This window comes from Oncorhynchus masou, chromosome 33 (assembly GCF_036934945.1).
Source record: "Oncorhynchus masou masou isolate Uvic2021 chromosome 33, UVic_Omas_1.1, whole genome shotgun sequence".
In the NCBI taxonomy this organism is placed as follows: domain Eukaryota; kingdom Metazoa; phylum Chordata; class Actinopteri; order Salmoniformes; family Salmonidae; genus Oncorhynchus; species Oncorhynchus masou.
Window position 1 is genome coordinate 34,135,317 of NC_088244.1, and position 17,954 is coordinate 34,153,270.

General features: G+C 45.7%; 1 protein-coding gene across 7 annotated transcripts in view; it reads left to right on the forward strand.

Moving 5' to 3' along the window:
- Positions 1 to 17,954, forward strand: part of LOC135528347 (tyrosine-protein phosphatase non-receptor type 12-like) — a 21,591-nt gene continuing 3,637 nt past the window's right edge. Inside the window, exons 1-18 of one of the 7 annotated variants that reach the window (XM_064957366.1) lie at positions 1 to 593; positions 4,210 to 4,318; positions 4,426 to 4,502; positions 4,613 to 4,708; positions 4,814 to 4,852; positions 5,522 to 5,593; positions 5,972 to 6,031; positions 6,316 to 6,458; positions 9,567 to 9,633; positions 9,808 to 9,885; positions 10,275 to 10,367; positions 10,651 to 10,778; positions 14,843 to 15,615; positions 15,713 to 15,844; positions 16,595 to 16,855; positions 16,999 to 17,133; positions 17,230 to 17,292; positions 17,465 to 17,610. In XM_064957366.1, coding sequence (XP_064813438.1) covers positions 468 to 593; positions 4,210 to 4,318; positions 4,426 to 4,502; positions 4,613 to 4,708; positions 4,814 to 4,852; positions 5,522 to 5,593; positions 5,972 to 6,031; positions 6,316 to 6,458; positions 9,567 to 9,633; positions 9,808 to 9,885; positions 10,275 to 10,367; positions 10,651 to 10,778; positions 14,843 to 15,615; positions 15,713 to 15,844; positions 16,595 to 16,855; positions 16,999 to 17,133; positions 17,230 to 17,292; positions 17,465 to 17,610 — 2,598 coding nt within the window. In that variant the 5' untranslated portion in view covers positions 1 to 467. Of the gene's footprint in view, positions 594 to 2,569; positions 4,079 to 4,209; positions 4,319 to 4,425; positions 4,503 to 4,612; positions 4,709 to 4,813; positions 4,853 to 5,521; positions 5,594 to 5,971; positions 6,032 to 6,315; positions 6,459 to 9,566; positions 9,634 to 9,807; positions 9,886 to 10,274; positions 10,368 to 10,650; positions 10,779 to 14,842; positions 15,616 to 15,712; positions 15,845 to 16,594; positions 16,856 to 16,998; positions 17,134 to 17,229; positions 17,293 to 17,464; positions 17,611 to 17,954 lie in introns of those variants that run through there. The other 6 variants (XM_064957368.1, XM_064957369.1, XM_064957370.1 and 3 more) reach the window with 6 other exon arrangements.

The following is a 17,954-nucleotide window of genomic DNA, read 5'->3' on the forward strand; positions in this document are numbered from 1 at the left end:
ACCGCCTCCAGTACACTCTAGGGCTGGGCTGGAACAGCTGTTCAAGCATGTGTGTATGTGTGTGCGTACATGTGTCAGTACATCTATGTCTATCTTCGTTTCTATCTCTCTGTGTCTATGTCTGCCTCTCTCTCTTTCCCTCACACACACCGTGCTGAGGTGCTTCCTGAACAGGGCTCGCTCTAGGACCCAGTGAGAGAGAGACTAGGGGGCGCGGTGATATTTTTAATCTGACCACAGAGCCTGTTAACTCGCTGCTGCTGTTTCCTCGAAACTGAAGACAGCTCTGACAGAAGTGCCTTGTGCCTTTTAGCATAGTTCTTCATCCTCAGTGTGATACTAACCACTGTAGGGTAGTACCCCAGGCCGCTTGGAGCAGAGACACCCCCAGGTCCCAGACAGCTGGCCCCCCCTTCATGGCCCCGTGGCCCTGTGTGTCCTGACATGCCAGGCAGCAGCAGCAGCACATGCCAAGCCCCAACAGGCCAGCCATGGAGCAGCAAGCCTGGATACTGAGGGGCTTCCTGGCTCAAGTGGAGAGCAAGGAGGCTGAGGTGGAGGAGGCGGAGAGTGGCTTCACCGGGGAGTTCTTGGTGAGTTATTCTCTTTATTTGATCACTCTGTTACAGGGGGGCTCCTCTCTCAGACACGGGACGGGTTCAGAGCTGTCTCACTTTATCAACAAGTGGATTAACTCTGTTGGCGTTGGAGTGGTGCGGTCTTTACCTCTGCTGTGATGTCTAAGCTTAGAGAGCACTGTGTATTTGTTTGGATGTGAGTGTGGGCGGACATAGAGTGCTGTTGTGAGAAGCCAAACTGTTTCATTCCACTGGACAGAACTCTGTCAATGTCTCAAGAAGAATTGTACAAAAGAATGTCATGCTCAGAGGAGAGACATACTATTTACTGTATGTTGTGCTATTTCTGTATGGGTTGTCAGTCAATCCCCAACGACTGCTTATTAGCTTCCTCTTTCTGCACTGCTGCCTGTTTCTAAAGGCCCCCATACAAGGAAGGAGATCTACAGGCAAATGCAATGTTATTGATGTAGAACGAGCCCCCCACCACCAACCACCCTGCACACACACACGCGCGCTTAAACACACACGCAGACAAATACACATATACGCAAACACACGCACACACAGACACACACACACAGTGACTGACAATATGAATACAAAGAGTGTAGCTATTCCCTCCAAGGCAATCAAACAAGCTAAGCGTCAGTATAGAGACAAAGTAGAATCTCAATTCAACGGCTCAGACACGAGGTATGTGGCAGGGTCTACAGTCAATCACGGATTACAAAAAGAAAACCAGCCCCGTCACGGACCAGGATGTCTTGCTCCCAGGCAGACTAAATACATTTTTTGCCCGCTTTGAGGACAATACAGTGCCACTGACACGGCCTGCAACCAAAACATGCGGCCTCTCCTTCACTGCAGCCGAGGTGAGTAAAACATTTAAACGTGTTAACCCTCGCAAGGCTGCAGGCCCAGACGGCATCCCCAGCCGCGCCCTCAGAGCATGCGCAGACCAGTTGGCTGGTGTGTTTACGGACATATTCAATCAATCCCTATCCCAGTCTGCTGTTCCCTCATGCTTCAAGAGGGCCACCATTGTTCCTGTTCCCAAGAAAGCTAAGGTAACTGAGCTAAACGACTACCGCCCCGTAGCACTCACTTCCGTCATCATGAAGTGCTTTGAGAGACTAGTCAAGGACCATATCACCTCCACCCTACCTGACACCCTAGACCCACTCCAATTTGCTTACCGCCCAAATAGGTCCACAGACGATGCAATCTCAACCACACTGCACACTGCCCTAACCCATCTGGACAAGAGGAATACCTATGTGAGAATGCTGTTCATCGACTACAGCTCGGCATTTAACACCATAGTACCCTCCAAGCTCGTCATCAAGCTCGAGACCCTGGGTCTCGACCCCGCCCTGTGCAACTGGGTACTGGACTTCCTGACGGGCCGCCCCCAGGTGGTGAGGGTAGGCAACAACATCTCCACCCCGCTGATCCTCAACACTGGGCCCCACAAGGGTGCGTTCTGAGCCCTCTCCTGTACTCCCTGTTCACCCACGACTGCGTGGCTACGCACGCCTCCAACTCAATCATCAAGTTTGCGGATGACACAACAGTGGTAGGCTTGATTACCAACAACGACGAGACGGCCTACAGGGAGGAGGTGAGGGCCCTCGGAGTGTGGTGTCAGGAAAATAACCTCACACTCAACGTCAACAAAACTAAGGAGATGATTGTGGATTTCAGGAAACAGCAGAGGGAACACCCCCCTATCCACATCAATGGAACAGTAGTGGAGAGGGTAGTAAGTTTTAAGTTCCTCGGCATACACATCACAGACAAACTGAATTGGTCCACCCACACAGACAGCATCGTGAAGAAGGCGCAGCAGCGCCTCAGTGCATCAAAGCTGGGACCGAGAGACTGAAAAACTGCTTCTATCTCAAGGCCATCAGACTGTTAAACAGCCACCACTAACATTGAGTGGCTGCTGCCAACACACTGACTCAACTCCAGCCACTTTAATAATGGGAATTGATGAGAAATGATGTAAAATATATCACTAGCCACTTTAAACAATGCTACCTAATATAATGTTTACATACCCTACATTATTCATCTCATATGTATACGTATATACTGTACTCTATATCATCTACTGCATCTTTATGTAATACGTGTATCACTAGCCACTTTAACTATGCCACTTTGTTTACATACTCATCTCATATGTATATACTGTACTCGATACCATCTACTGTATCTTGCCTATGCCGCTCTGTTCCATCACTCATTCATATATCTTTATGTACATATTCTTTATCCCCCCTACACTTGGGTGTATAAGACAGTAGTTGGTTGTTGGTTATTACTGCATTGTCGGAACTAGAAGCACAAGCATTTTGCTACACTCGCATTAACATCTGCTAACAGTGTGTATGTGACAAATCAAATTGGATTTGACACAGACACACAGTGACTGACGATATGACAGAAGCCTTTTAATAGGGCCAAGTGAAGCAGCGTATACAAGGTGACATCAATCACCGGTGGACTTCAACTAAAACTCTGCGGTAACACTGTTTGGATAGTCCATCTGTGGACGCTCGACCCGCTATTAGTAACATTTCAACTAACTACTAACCCTAGCTCTACCCCGAACCCTCACCCTTATTCTAAACCTAACCGTAATCTTCGCAAGCAGTTTCCTATCAACAGATAGTTTGTTGACAGTATGACAAACTGCAGTGCATCTACAGATGGAAAATCTGGACTGTCCAGATAAAGTCTGACCAACGCCGCCTCGGGCCACCCCATGGTCCTGTTCCCGTGGATGGCATCACCCGTGGACCATCGCCATGGTGAGGAGTGACACCTCTGTGACTGAGGGTGTTGGGCCTACTCTCCTCGCCTCTCTCTCTCCGCACGCCGCCCTGCTTGTGTCATGCCCCTGCCGCCCTGACCACCCGGGGGAACAGAGCTCACATCACTTCCTTGTGGAACAAAAAGAGCTCTATGGTCTGCAGGGTGCAGATGTCTGCTCCAGGCCTGTTCTGCATCAGCCTTGTGTTCGGGCCGTCTGTGAGAACTGGGCCTGAACAAAAAGACCAGTGTGTTTGAGATACAGAGGACCAGGAAGGGGCACTCTGGGGCTTTATTTGGAGTGTCACTCATTCACTACTAATTGGAATGGAGTCACTGATGACTGGAAGTTCTCTCTTAGTCTGTGTTTAGGGCTGTTTCCAGTAAGGTAATGTCTGTACGTTTGAGCCATGCCAGAGCTGATAAAAAGCTTTGGCAGTAGTAGTGGTGTCACAGTGTTACCCACAGAGTGTACAGGGTGTGACTATAACACTGAATTTAGCTCTGGGGAGGAGTGACAACTTATTGCAGTTCAACCGTCTCTCCTCTCAATGAACACTGAAGAGAACTGTAAATGCAAACCATGGTGGGCAGGTACGAGACTCAGACATGGGAACAGTGACAACGGCAACCTCATTGTCTATGGCTACTTGCTTCCAGTTCCCCAGAGGAACAAGGTAATTAGACACCCTCACATTTAGCCACATAGATCAAAGCATTAGCCAGACTGAGATAAACCCTTCCCTCCTTCACATGCAAACATACGTGTTGGGTTCTCTAATATGTGCCTCACTTCCCTCTATTGCAGAGGCTCAAACGCCAGTCCACCAAGTACCGCACTGACAAAACCTACCCCACAAAGATAGCAGATAAGCAGGAGAACGTGAAGAAGAACCGATACAAGGACATTGTTCCCTGTAAGTCAGCTTTGACCGTGACAGTCTAATGCAGTGGTTTGAAGTGGTATATTTATGCAGTCCTCACTATAACATCTCACTACAATAGTGTCCTCATTTCCCTTCAGTTGACCACAGCAGAGTGAAACTGTCCCTCACCACCTCCAAGAACGATAATGACTATATCAATGCCAGCTTCATCAAGGTAGGGTGATGGGACTTTGTCCTGGTATACTAGACTGTACAATAGAAGAGTATTTGCAGCAGAGTCCCAGGTGGACAAGTGTGTGACACTGTGCTCTGCGTACCCCGCAGGGAGTGTCAGGGGCCAGGGCCTACATTGCCACCCAGGGACCTCTTCCCCACACCGTGCTGGACTTCTGGAGGATGCTCTGGGAGTACGACACAGAGGTACAACTCTGTCTCTGTGTGTCTCTCACTCTCTCTCCCCCTGTCTCTCTTTCTCTGGTGGGGTTGGTGTACTGATGGACTGATGGTGATCTTGTCTTCTAACAGGTCATAGTGATGGTTTGCAGAGAGTTTGAGATGGGCAGGGTAAGTCACTCTCTATGCTCATGTACACTATACACTTCTCTATTATTACACTCAGTGGTGGAAAAAGTACCCAATTGTCATACTTGAGTAAAAGATACCTTAATAGAAAATGACTAAAGTAAAAGTGAAAGTCACCCAGTAAAATTCTACTGGCGTAAAAGTCTAACAGTATTTGGTTTTAATATACTTAAGTATCAAAAGTATGAATAATAAAACGAGACTATTTTCTTGTTTTTTTTAATTTACGGATAGCCTGGGGCACACTCCAATACTCAGACATAATTTACAAACTAAGCATTTGTGTTTAGTGAGTGAACCAGATCAGAGGCAGTAGGATGACCAGGGATGTTGTCTTGATAAGTGTGTGAATTTAACAATTTTCTGTCCTGCTAAGCGTTCAAAATGTAATGAGTACATTTGGGTGTCAGGGAAACTGTATGGGGTAAAAAAAGTACATTATTTTCTTTAGGAATGTAGTGAAGTAAAAGTTGTCAAAAATATAAATAGTAAAGTACAGATACACCAAAAAACTACTTAAGTAAAAATACTTTAAAGTACTACTTAAGTACTTTACACCACTGCTTACACTGCATTTCATAGTCAAATACTGTGTTATTAAAATGGTCGGTGTTGTGGCTTTATGCGCATTGAAGACTGTTTCTTTTGTAGAAAAAGTGTGAGCGCTACTGGCCAAAGAAACAAGAGGAACCTTTTGTGTGTGACCCGTTTACTATTTACTGTGTGAGTAGTCGGCTACTTCCTCTCTCTTTCTCACTCTCTGACCACTTCCTGATTTGGTTGGTCAAATGGCCTCTTAACCATAACTAGGGTATCTTCACTGCAGTGATCAGTTGTCATGAATGTTAGATGAATGCAACCTTTGAAAATCCAGATACAGGCCCTTAAATAATATGTTGATATGCTTAGTATTTTTTGCTATGGGATTCTAATTACGGGGCTTCTCCTCAAACATGCCTGAAATATGCCTAAACATTGATAATCACTTGTGTCAAGTAAATGTAGTATACTAATGTCATTCTCAGGTTAAAAAGACTAGCCTCTGCAGGTTTTCTGTGTGAAAATAATGTTAAACTACCAACTCTGTGTGTTTGTGTACAGGACTCAGAGGAGAGTAAAGGAGACTATGTGAGCAGGAACCTAAGAGTGACCTACCGCAATGTAAGTACTGTTTATACCCTTACTATAAACTGAAATGCAGCTCTAATTAGAAACTATCATGGATAGAATCTGAGGACATAAATGCTTAAAAACGCAAAGTTGTGATGGAATATTTTGTGGGTGGAAATGTAGTATACTTTGGTGCCGAGCATGTCAGCAATAAATCCCCTCAAAACTAACATCACATGAGGTAGGGGTAAACAGGAAGCCCCGTGTGAGTACACAGGTCTCCTGGTGTGTCTCCCTGTCTGTGTTAACATTGAACTTTGTTGTTTGTCCCTTAGTGGAGTCGTACCCTGAGACAGCTGCACTATATCAACTGGCCGGACCACGGGGTCCCAGACACCATCCCTCCCATCCTGGAGCTCCTGCAGGAGATGAGAGCTTACCAGGCCCATGAGGATGTACCCATCTGTATCCACTGCAGGTCAGCTCTCCAACCCCCTACTTTAAGTTAACTGTGTACTGTGTGTATGAATCATTGTCTGATATGGAGAGTCAATAAACCATCGCAAAGCACGGAAAGTTAAGTTCCTTTTGCATCTAATGCTCGGCAGTCATATATCTCTATCTATGATGCTGTGGGGTCCTTTCTCATGAAATGGTAATTGTTCCGTAGGTGGAACACATTCTTGTGGGCCTCCTGTTGTAAACCCCTTTATGCTCAGGCACCTCCCTCTTCTCTTAGACACACAGACAGGAAGTGTTTGTGGGCGGATGGCCATCAGGCGACAGTGGGTTTTACAACAAACACTCGTATATCTTTTCCTTTTCTCTGACTGTCTCTGGCCATGGTTACAGCTAACACATGAACTCAAAAGTACTTAGCACTGCATGCTAAGCCAGTGAAAAGGTAATCGATTGTAAGTCCATTGCTTATCTGAGGGCCTAGTGCTGGTGATGTGTTTCTCAACCCTGTCCTCCTTTAATAACTCTGACTGACTTTTGTGAGTAAGACACGAGAGAGAGAGAGAGAGAACAGTGCTTTTTTTCCATACTATGACCACAGTGACACACGGAAATTCCATCGGTGGTGACAGGCCTCCTCTTTGAAAGTTGCACAACGTGTTTGTCATAGGCTTGAGTCAAGTGTTGCATGACACTCCAGAAAGGAGACTCAACAGATAAATCCTCAAATGCATCAAAGAGTTTTCCACAAGACATGTTATCCCCTCTCTCTGTTCTCTATAATAAGACTATGATAGACCCTCTTTAGCAACCCGTATTAGGGCCAATTGCGAGAGAGGATTTACCCCAGTCAGATGGCATTACACTTCAGTAGTCAGTGTATAGAAGTGACTGTGTACCAGGCTGACATCCAGGCGTGGTTTACAGGAGGCATCACAGATAGATGAACCACCAGGAACGGAATGTTCAGTCATAGGCATCAGGCATGCCCGTGCCATAAGACCCACGCTCTCCTCTCTACTCAGTCAGTTAACTCACAGGCAGGATTGAGGATAGGAAAGTGTTACCGTATGAAATGACAGATCTGCTTACACACGTTTTCCTTGGAACAGTTCAGTCTCCACGGGAGACTGGGCTGCCCTCATATCACCTACAGTTGAAGTCGGAAGTTTACATACACCTCAGCCAAGTACATGTAAACTCAGTTTTTCCACAATTCCTGACATTTAATCCTAGTAAAAATTCTCTGTCTTAGGTCAGTTAGGATCACCACTTTATTTTAAGAACGTGAAATGTCAGAATAATAGTAACGAGAATGATTTATTTCAGCTTTTATTTCTTTCATCACATTCCCAGAGGGTCAGAAGTTTAAGTACATTCAATTAGTTTTTGGTAGCATTGCCTTTAAATTGTTTAACTTGGGTCAAACATTCCGGGTAGCCATCCACAAGCTTCCCACAATAAGTTGGGTGAATTTTGGCCCATTCCTCCTGATAGAGCTGGTGTAACTGAGTCAGGTTTTTCAGTTCTGCCCACAAATTTTCTATAGGATTGAGGTCAGGGCTTTGTGATGGTCACTCCTTGACTTTGTTGTCCTTAAGCCATTTTGCCACAACTTTGGAAGTATGCTTGGGGTCATTGTCCATTTGTAAGACCCATTTGCAACCAGACTTTAACTTCCTGACTGATGTCTTGAGATGTTGCTTCAATACAACCACACAATTTCCTCCCTCATGATGCCATCTATTTTGTGAAGTGCACCAGTCCCTCCTGCAGCAAAGCACCCCCACAACATGATGCTGACATGATTTTGCCACCCCTGTGCTTCACGGTCGGGATGATGTTCTTTGGCTTGCAAGCCTCCCCCTTTTTCATCCAAAAATAACAATGGTCATTATGGCCAACAATTCTATTTTTGTTTCATCAGACCAGAGGACATTTCTCAAAGTACGATCTTTGTCCCCATTGTGCAGTTGCAAACCGTAGTCTGGCTTTTTTTATGGCAGTTTTGGAGCAGTGGCTTCTTCTTTGCTGAGCGGCCTTTCAGGTTATGTCGATATAGGACTCGTTTTACTGTGAATATAGATACTTTTGTACCTGTTTCCTCCAGCATCTTCACAAGGTCATTTGCTGTTGTTCTGGGATTGATTTGCACTTTTCGCATCAAAGTACGTTCATCTCTAGGAGACAGAACGTGTCTCCTTCCTGAGCGGTATGACAGCTGCATGGTCCCATGGTGTTAATACTTGCGTACTATTGTTTGTACAGATGAACGTGGTACTTTCAGGCGTTTGGAAATTGTTCCCAAGGATGAACCAGACATGTGGAGGTCTACAATTTGTTTTCTGAGGTCTTTATTTTGATTTTCCCATGATGTCAAGCAAAGAGGCACTGAGTTTGAAGGTAGGCCTTGAAGTACATCCACAAGTACACCTCCAATTGACTCAAATTATGTCAATTAGCCTATCAGAAGCTTCTAAAGCCATGACAACATTTTCTGGAATTTTCCAAGCTGTTTAAAGGCACAGTCAACTTAGTGTATGTAAACTTCTGACCGACTGGAATTGTGATACAGTGAATTATGTGAACTATTCTGTCTGTAAACAATTTTTGGAAAAATGACTTGTGTCATGAACAAAGTAGATGCCCTAACCGACTTGCTAAAACTATAGTTTGTTAACAGGAAATTTGTGGAGTGGTTGAAAAACAAGTTTTAATGACTCCAACCTAAGTGTATGTAAACTGACAACTTCAACTGTGCCTGGGCTGTTGAGTAGAGTCTGACGGTCTATCTGTCAGTTAGGCTGTGTGGGCCAGGAGCAGGAAGGACCAGGCCTGCAGGGACAGGCAGCAGAATGTATGTGCCAGATCAGAGCTGACAGAGTTGATAGCCAGGGCGTTAATAGCAGCCTGCAGTGCAGTGACTGCTCACACTGTGTACACTCACATACACTGCAGTTTGCAGGCTGGGGTGCTAAAGTGCTGTTGCACATTAATAGCTCAGCAAGGCTTTTCATCACGCGAGTTTGTACTGTCAACAACGAATGTATAGTGTACTTGTTTGTGGTTCTTAATTAATGTACTGTGTTTTACGTTAACCTTGTTTTCTTCCTGTTTGTCCCCGCAGTGCTGGCTGTGGAAGAACTGGAGCACTGTGTGCCATCGACTACACCTGGAACCTGGTGAAAACACAGGTGAGATAATGGTACCTGCCCTACCCTATACAGTAACATCTCCTCCGAACCAGAGTGTGAGCAGAGGACCAAAGACTACTGTGTCGATGTCGTGCTGTACTGAAAGATACCATTTCTGTATCTGTTTGTGTCACCTTACCGATTGTTACCAACGCCTTTTGTGTTCATTTCCAGCTGCTCACAGAAGAATTCAACATCTATGACCTGGTCAAAGACATGAGAACACAGAGGCCTTCTGTGGTTCAGACCAAGGTAGTGTTCTCGCTTGGAGTTCTTCGTAGGGTTTTTACGTATAAACACATCCGTTGTGACAGGCTTCTTTTAGACCAAGTGTGTGTTTTCACTTCATAGTGCCATTTTAGCGTAATCACATACAGCACATACAAACAGTGTGACATGCCTCTATCTGAGCAATTATCGCAAGGCTGTAGCTCAACATTATCTGATGCCAACCCACTCGAAGCCTTAATCTGTAACAAGTAGAGCCACCTATTTAGTGCAATCTCTAACGTTGGTAGCATCTCCCCACGTGCAATCTCTAATGACTATTTTGTTGGCATGCTTCACAATAATATCTTGCCGTGGCAACTGATAAGGGATCGATTGAACACTAACAGAACTGGTTTTGTGTTTAACTACAGGAACAGTACGAGCTACTATACAGAACCATCAAGTTCCTGTTTGAGAAGTACCTGCAGTCCATGGCACCAGTCCCCCCTTCCTGTTCAGAGGAGGTGAGACAGACAGCGTGTTTGAGGGGATCAGTTTGAGCAAGGCGAGGTGCAGAATCACTGATTTTGTTCACCTAATGAGTTGTTATTTGGGATGAAAGGTGATTTGTAGATCCGAGATTCTGTGCACAATGACTCTTGCTAGGGGAACCAGGCTGGCTGTGGTAGCAACAGTTAAACCACAGGCAGAGGAACACAGCAAAACAGACACGGACTATGACCAGTGATCTGTGTTTTATGTAAATACTTTCTCAGATTAAGCGTGCAATTCTGTTGAACTGTTTAGGTGCCAGCAGCCCCCTCACCCCCTACAGCCAGTGACAGTGAGCTCTCTGACCTCAGTGAGGAGTCTGAAGCTGGACAGGAACCAGAACCTGATCCCCAGCCTAAAATGGAACCACAGGCAGAACACAGGTACCGCACAGTAAAGACTTTTCCCCCATCAACCATAGATCTGACAATTCAAGTTTTTTTCATGGTGCATTAATGTAAACCTTGAAGCATATCTCTCTAGCAAAATACACTACATGACCAAAAGTATGTGCTCACTTGCTCGACGAACAACTCATTCCAAAATCTTGGGCATTAATATGGAGTTGGTCCTCCCCCTTGCTCCTATAACACTCTTCTGGGAAGGCTTTCCACTAGATGTTGGAACATTGCTGCAGGGACTTGCTTCCATTCAGCCACAAGATCATTAGTGAGATCGGGCACTGATGTTGGGCGATTAGGCCTGGCTCGCAGTCAGCGTTCCAATTAATCTCAAAGGTGTTTGATGAGGTCGAGGTCAGGGCTCTATGCAGGCCAGTCAAGTTCTTCCACACTGATCACGACAAACCATTTCTGCATGGACCTTGCTTTGTGCACAAGGGCATTGTCATTCTGGAACAGGACAAGGCCTTCCTCAAACTGTTTCCACAAAGATGAAAGCAAATAATTACATGTAATTGTATGATATAACGTTAAGTTTTCCCTTTACTGGAACTTCCTCCTCCTCCAAACCTTACAGGTAGCATTCTCCTGGCATCCGCCAGATGGCGTTTCCACTGCTCATGAGCCCAATGGCGGCCAGCTTCACACCACAGCCAATGCTTGTCAATGCTTGTCATTGCACATGGTGATCTTCGGAAACCCATTTTATGAAGCTCCCGACGAACAGTTATTGTGCTAACTTTGCTTCCAGAGGCAGTTTGGAACTTGGTAGTGAGTGTTGCAACCGAGGACAGAGCATTTTTACACGCTACACACTTCAGCACTCGCTGATCCCGTTCTGTGAGCTTCGGGGGCCTAACACTTCACAGCTGAGCCGTTGTTTCTCCGATGTTTCAATTTCACAATAACAGCACTTACAGTTGACCGGAACAGCTCGAGCAGGACAGAAATTTTTAAACTGACTTGTTGGAAAGGTGGCATCCTATGACAGTCACACTTTGAAATTCACTGAGCTCTTCAGTAAGGCCATTCGAGTGCCAATGTTATGCTATGGAGATTGCGTGGTTGTATGCTCGATTTTATACACCTGTCAGCAACGGGTGTGGCTGAAATAGTCAAATCCACTCATTTGAAATGGGTGTCCACATACTTTTGTATGTACAGTGCATTCGGAAAATATTCAGACCCCTTGACTTTTTCCACATTTTGTTAAGTCACAGCAATATTCTAAAATGGATTAAATAAAAAATGTCTTCATCAATCTACACAAAATACCCCATAATGACAAAGCAACAACAGGTTGTTAGAAAGTTTGCAAATTAAAAAAAAACCTTTACATACAGTTGAAGTCGTCAGTTTACATCCACTTAGGTTGGAGTCATTAAAACAGTTTTTTTCAGCCTCTCCACAAATTTCTTGTTAACAAACTATAGTTTTAGCAAGTCAGTTAGGACATCTACTTTGTGCATGACACAAGTCATTTTTTCCAACAATTGTTTACAGACAGATTATTTCACTTATAATTCACTGTATCACAATTCCAGTGGGTCAAAAGTTTACATACACTAAGTTGACTGTGCCTTTAAACAGCTTGGAAAATTCCAGAAAATGTCATAGCTTTAGAAGCTTCTGATAGGCTAATTGACATAATTTGAGTCAATTGGAGGTGTACCTGTGGATGTACTTCAAGGCCTACCTTCAAACTCAGTGCCTCTTTGCTTGACATCATGGGAAAATCTAAATAAATCAACCAAGACCTCAGAAAACAAATTGTAGACCTCCACAATTCTGGTTCATCCTTGGGAACAATTTCCAAACTCCTGAAGGTATCACGTTCATCTGTACAAACAATAGTACGTAAGTATAAACACCATGGTACCACGCAGCTGTCATACCGCTCAGGAAGGAGCCGCGTTCTGTCTCCTAGAGATGAACGTACTTTAGTGCGACAAGTGCAAATCAATCCAAGAACAACAGCAAAGGACCTTGTGAAGATGCTGGAGGAAACAGGTACAAAAGTAAATATATCCACAGTAAAACGAGTCCTATATCAACATAACCTGAAAGGCCTCTCAGCAAGGAAGAAGCCACTGCTCCAAAACCACCAAAGAAAATCCAGACTACGGTTTGCAACTGCACATGGGAACAAAGATCGTACTTTTGGGAGAAATGTCCTCTGGTCTGATGAAACAAAAATAGAACTGTTTGGCCATAATGACCATCGTTATGTTTGGATGAAAAAGGGGGAGGCTTGCAAGCCGAAGAACACCATCCCAACCGTGAAGCATGGGTGTGGCAGCATCATGTTGTGGTGGTGATTTGCTGCAGGAGGGACTGGTGCACTTCACAAAATAGACAGCATCATGAGGGAGGAAATTGTGTGGTTGTATTGAAGCAACATCTCAAGACATCAGTCAGGAAGTTAAAGCTTGGGCGCTAATGGATCTTCCAAATGGACAATGACCCCCAAGCACACTTCCAAAGTTGTGGCAAAGTGGCTTAAGGACAACACAGTCAAGGTATTGGAGTGGCCATCACAAAGCCCTGACCTCAATCCTATAGAAAATGTGTGGGCAGAACTGAAAAAGCATGTGCGAGCAAGGAGGCCTACAAACCTGACTCCGTTACACCAGCTCTGTCAAGACGAATGGGCCAAAATTCACCCAACTTATTGTGGGAAGCTTGTGGAAGGCTACCCGAAATGTTTGACCTAAGTTAAAAAATTTAAAGGCAATGTTACAAAATACTAATTGAGTGTATGTAAACTTCTGACCCACTGGGAATGTGATGAAAGAAATAAAAGCTCAAATAAATCATTCTCTCTACTATTATTCTGACATTTTACATTCTTAAAATAAAGTGGTGATCCTAACTGACCCATATGACAGGGATTTTTTTTTACTAGGATTAAATGTCAGGAATTGTGAAAAACTGAGTTTAAATGTATTTGGCTAAGGTGTATGTAAACTTCTGACTTCAACTGTAAGTATTCAGACCCTTTGCTATGAGACTCAATATTGAGCTCAGGTGCATTTTGTTTCCATTGATCATCCTCGAGATGTTTCTACAACTTGATTGGATTCCACCTGTAGTGAATTCAATTGATTGTACATTATTTTTGAAAGGCACACACCTGTCTATATAAGGTCCCACAGTTGACAGTGCATGTCAGTGCAACAACCAAGCCATGAAGTCAAAGGAATTTTCCGTAGAGCTTTGAGACAGGATTGTGTCAAGGCAGCAGCATTTACAGTCCCCAAGACCACAGTAGCTTCCAACATTCTAAAATGGAAGAAGTTTGGAACCACCAAGACTCTTTCTTGAGCTGGCCACAAGGCCAAAAATGAGCAATCGGGGGATAAGGGCCTTGGTCAGGGAGGTGACCAAGAACCCCACAAGTTCCTCTGTGGAGATGGGAGAACCTTCAAGAAGGACAACCATCTCTGCAGAACTCCACCAATCAGGCCTTTATCTTGGTGGCCAGACGGAAGCCACTCCTCAGTAAAAGGCACATGACAGCCCACTTGGAGTTTGCCAAAAGGCACCTAAAGCACTCTCAGACCATGAGAAACAATATTCTCTGGTCTGGTGAAACCAAGAATGAATTCTTTGGCCTGAATGCCAAGCGTCACGTCTGGAGGAAACCTGTCACAATTCCTACGGTGAATCATGGTGGTGGCAGCATCATGCTGTGGGGATGTTTTTCAGGAGCAGGGACTGGGAGACTAGTCAGGGTCGAGGGAAAGATGAACGGAGCAAAGTACAGAGAGATCCTTGATGAAAACCTGCTCCAGAGTGCTCAGTACCCCAGACTGGGGTGAAGGGGTATTGGGTATTTGTCATTATGGGTATTGTGAGGAAGAAAATAAACAATCCATTTTAGAATAAGGCTGTAATGTAACAAAATGTGGAAAAAGTTAAGGGGTCTGAATACTTTCCGAATGCACTGCATATCACAATAGCCAATTAGGGTTATCATGCATAGAGAAATGCCTCCAGTGGCCTTACTTCAATAAAATGTCTGGATAACTCCTATTTTGTTCCAGGCACACAGAGAGCGAGGAGCCTGGTGGGATATCCAATCACGGCATACCAGTGGCCTTCTTTGCCCCAGAAGTGCATGTTGACCCACTGTGTGACGCGGCTAAGTCCTCCCCCTCAGCCATCCTCAATGCTCTGAGAGCTAGGGACAGCCAGAGGGAACAGAAGAGACCATACTCCCTACAATCACAGACTGTGAACCAGAAACCACAACCCCGCAAGAAACAGCCCAATAACATGGCCGTCAATCAGAGACCACCATATCCGCTACCGACCCAGCCTAATTACCAGAGACCTTATTTCCTACACACACAGCCTGCTAACCTGCCCACCAGCCAGGACCTGAGGCAAGAGCCCAGCCCCAGTATCCCCATCATAACCCCTCAGGTACTCAGGCCTCAGGAGTTCTCTCATATAGCCATGGAGCAAGAGAAGGTGGAGATGGATAGAGAGATCACCCCACTGGAAATACCAGTGCTTCCTGTGGACTTATTCTCCAACTCCCTCTGTCTCACCATGGAGGACCCCTACTTTGGGCCTGACTCACCCCTGGCTGCTCAGGATCCCGAAGGGTCTGATGAGGAGAAGGCTCCACTGAGCCAGTGGACAGAGAACCCCTGTTTCAACGGACCCAGCCTGACCCTTAACAGCCAGCGGATGGAGCTGCCAGCCCTCACCACCACCAACGCTGCCCCGGGTGCAGTTTCTTCAGATGAAGACAGTCCACCTCCATTACCCGAGAGAACTGCTGAATCATATGTACTGGCTGCTGGTGCAGGTGAATTTTGACACGCTTCCTGTTTAAAATGTGGGATTAACATATTCCAACGAAATATTTGGAGGGCTAAAAAAAAGATCTTCCTGTGCCTCCGCAGAGCGTTCGGATAACATCTCTAAACCTAAGATGTTAGAAATCATCCTCCCTTCTAATGCTGAAGCGGAGGCCCTCAGGGGGGGGGATGGTGAGTGGAGGAATGGTGAGTGGAGGAATGGTGAGTGGAGGCATGGTGAGTGGAGGAATGGGGAGTGGAGGAATGGGGAGTGGAGGAATGGTGAGTGGAGGAATGGGGAGCGGAGGAATGGTGAGCGGAGGAATGGTGAGCGGAGGAATGGGGAGCGGAGGAATGGTGAGCGGAGGAATGGTGAGCGGAGGAATGGGGAGCGGAGGAATGGGGAGCGGAGGAATGGGGAGCGGGGGAATGGTGAGCGGAGGAATGGTGAGCGGAGGAATGGTGAGTGGAGGAATGGTGAGTGGAGGAATGGTGAGTGGAGGAATGGTGAGCGGAGGAATGGTGAGCGGAGGAATGGTGAGCGGAGGAATGGTGAGCGGAGGAATGGTGAGTGGAGGAATGGTGAGTGGAGGAATGGTGAGTGGAGGAATGGTGAGCGGAGGAATGGTGAGTGGAGGAATGGTGAGCGGAGGAATGGGGAGCGGAGGAATGGGGAGCGGAGGAATGGGGAGCGGAGGAATGGGGAGCGGAGGAATGGGGAGCGGGGGAATGGTGAGCGGAGGAATGGTGAGCGGAGGAATGGTGAGCGGAGGAATGGTGAGTGGAGGAATGGTGAGTGGAGGAATGGTGAGCGGAGGAATGGTGAGTGGAGGAATGGTGAGCGGAGGAATGGTGAGCGGAGGAATGGTGAGCGGAGGAATGGGGAGTGGAGGAATGGGGAGCGGAGGAATGGTGAGTACTCTTTATAAACTCTTCTTGATAAGTACTCAAACATGCATTTCCTCTCAACCTCATTTCCCCCCATAGGGAGTCCCCTGTCGCCTATCCCCCCACTGCCAGAGAGAACGCCAGAGTCCTTTGTGTTGGCCAACGACGCCGGTCGGAGCACTCCTGTCTTCCCTCCCCTCTCAGTCCCTGTAGAGAAGATGGTCCAGGACAGGCCAAAGGACAGCAGGATTGGAACATCCTCGGAATGGTGTGGCCATTTAGGGGACACACCAGCTCTGGTGGAGAAGAGATCTTGGACGAGGAGCAGGAGCTTAAAAGTTAAAATGACAACACTCTCAGGTAAATTTGTCAAAGATGTATTTTTTCTCAGAATAATAAAGAGGTCTTTTTTTATTGATTGATTAAAAAAAATATATATTATACGGATAGTCACAAAACGCCATGTGATTTTAATCTATGTCTCTGGCCTTTTCCCATTACAGTATCACCCCAGGTTACAGTGTCACCCCCGGTTACAGTGCCTCCCCTAGTTGTATCTTCGGTTCCTGCTCCCTGTACATCTATAAACCTTCCTCCTCCCCCTCCCCCCCCTCTGGTCCCTACTCTCTCACCTCCAGGTAAGCAAAACTGAAACCCATTTTATGCTTTCAATGTAACTTTTTCCTATAATGAGGGGTCCTCACTGACTTGTTTGCTTTCTTGTGAATGATCAGAGAGACTGACTCCGCCTCTACCTGAGAGAACCCCAGAATCCTTCATGGTGGTCCTTCAGGATGGTGAGAACATCTCTTCATCACCACCACCTTCACAATCATCATGTGACTGCTGGTCTCGATGTTAACACTCCGGGCAGAATTCATAAACGTGTAAACGGCTGTGTGTAAACTCTGTCTCAATCGACGTAATGAATCTACTGTGTACTAATCTGACGTTCTACTGTTTGGGCAGTTGCATTTGATCAAAACAGCACCCCCTGCCTGCAGAGTCTGAGCAGCCAGACCACAACCACACAGCAGAGGATCGGTACATCCTCAGAGTGGTCGGGGAACTCCCAACCCAAAAGATTCCTGGATGGAATCATGAATCGGAGCAAGGTAGCAGACATGCTGTAGCTAGAAATAGAAATAATAGAAATAATTCAACTCCAATGGAGGATGGTTCTTGTAATTACATTTCTGTGGTCTCATATACCCATATTTAGAGAGTTGGGCCTTTTATTTTTTTAGAATTTAGAATATTGTTCTAATTCTAGACATTCAGTTACTTAGGAGAATTTAAATAGTCCCCATAGAATGTTAATGGGGAGCCAACATGGCTGCCATAGAATGTTGTAGTCATGTAAATGCATCGTAATGCAGAAACCTCAACGGCCCAACTCTCTAAATATATGGCTCTGGTCACACTACCTGACAGTAGCGACTCACAGTCTCTTACTCTA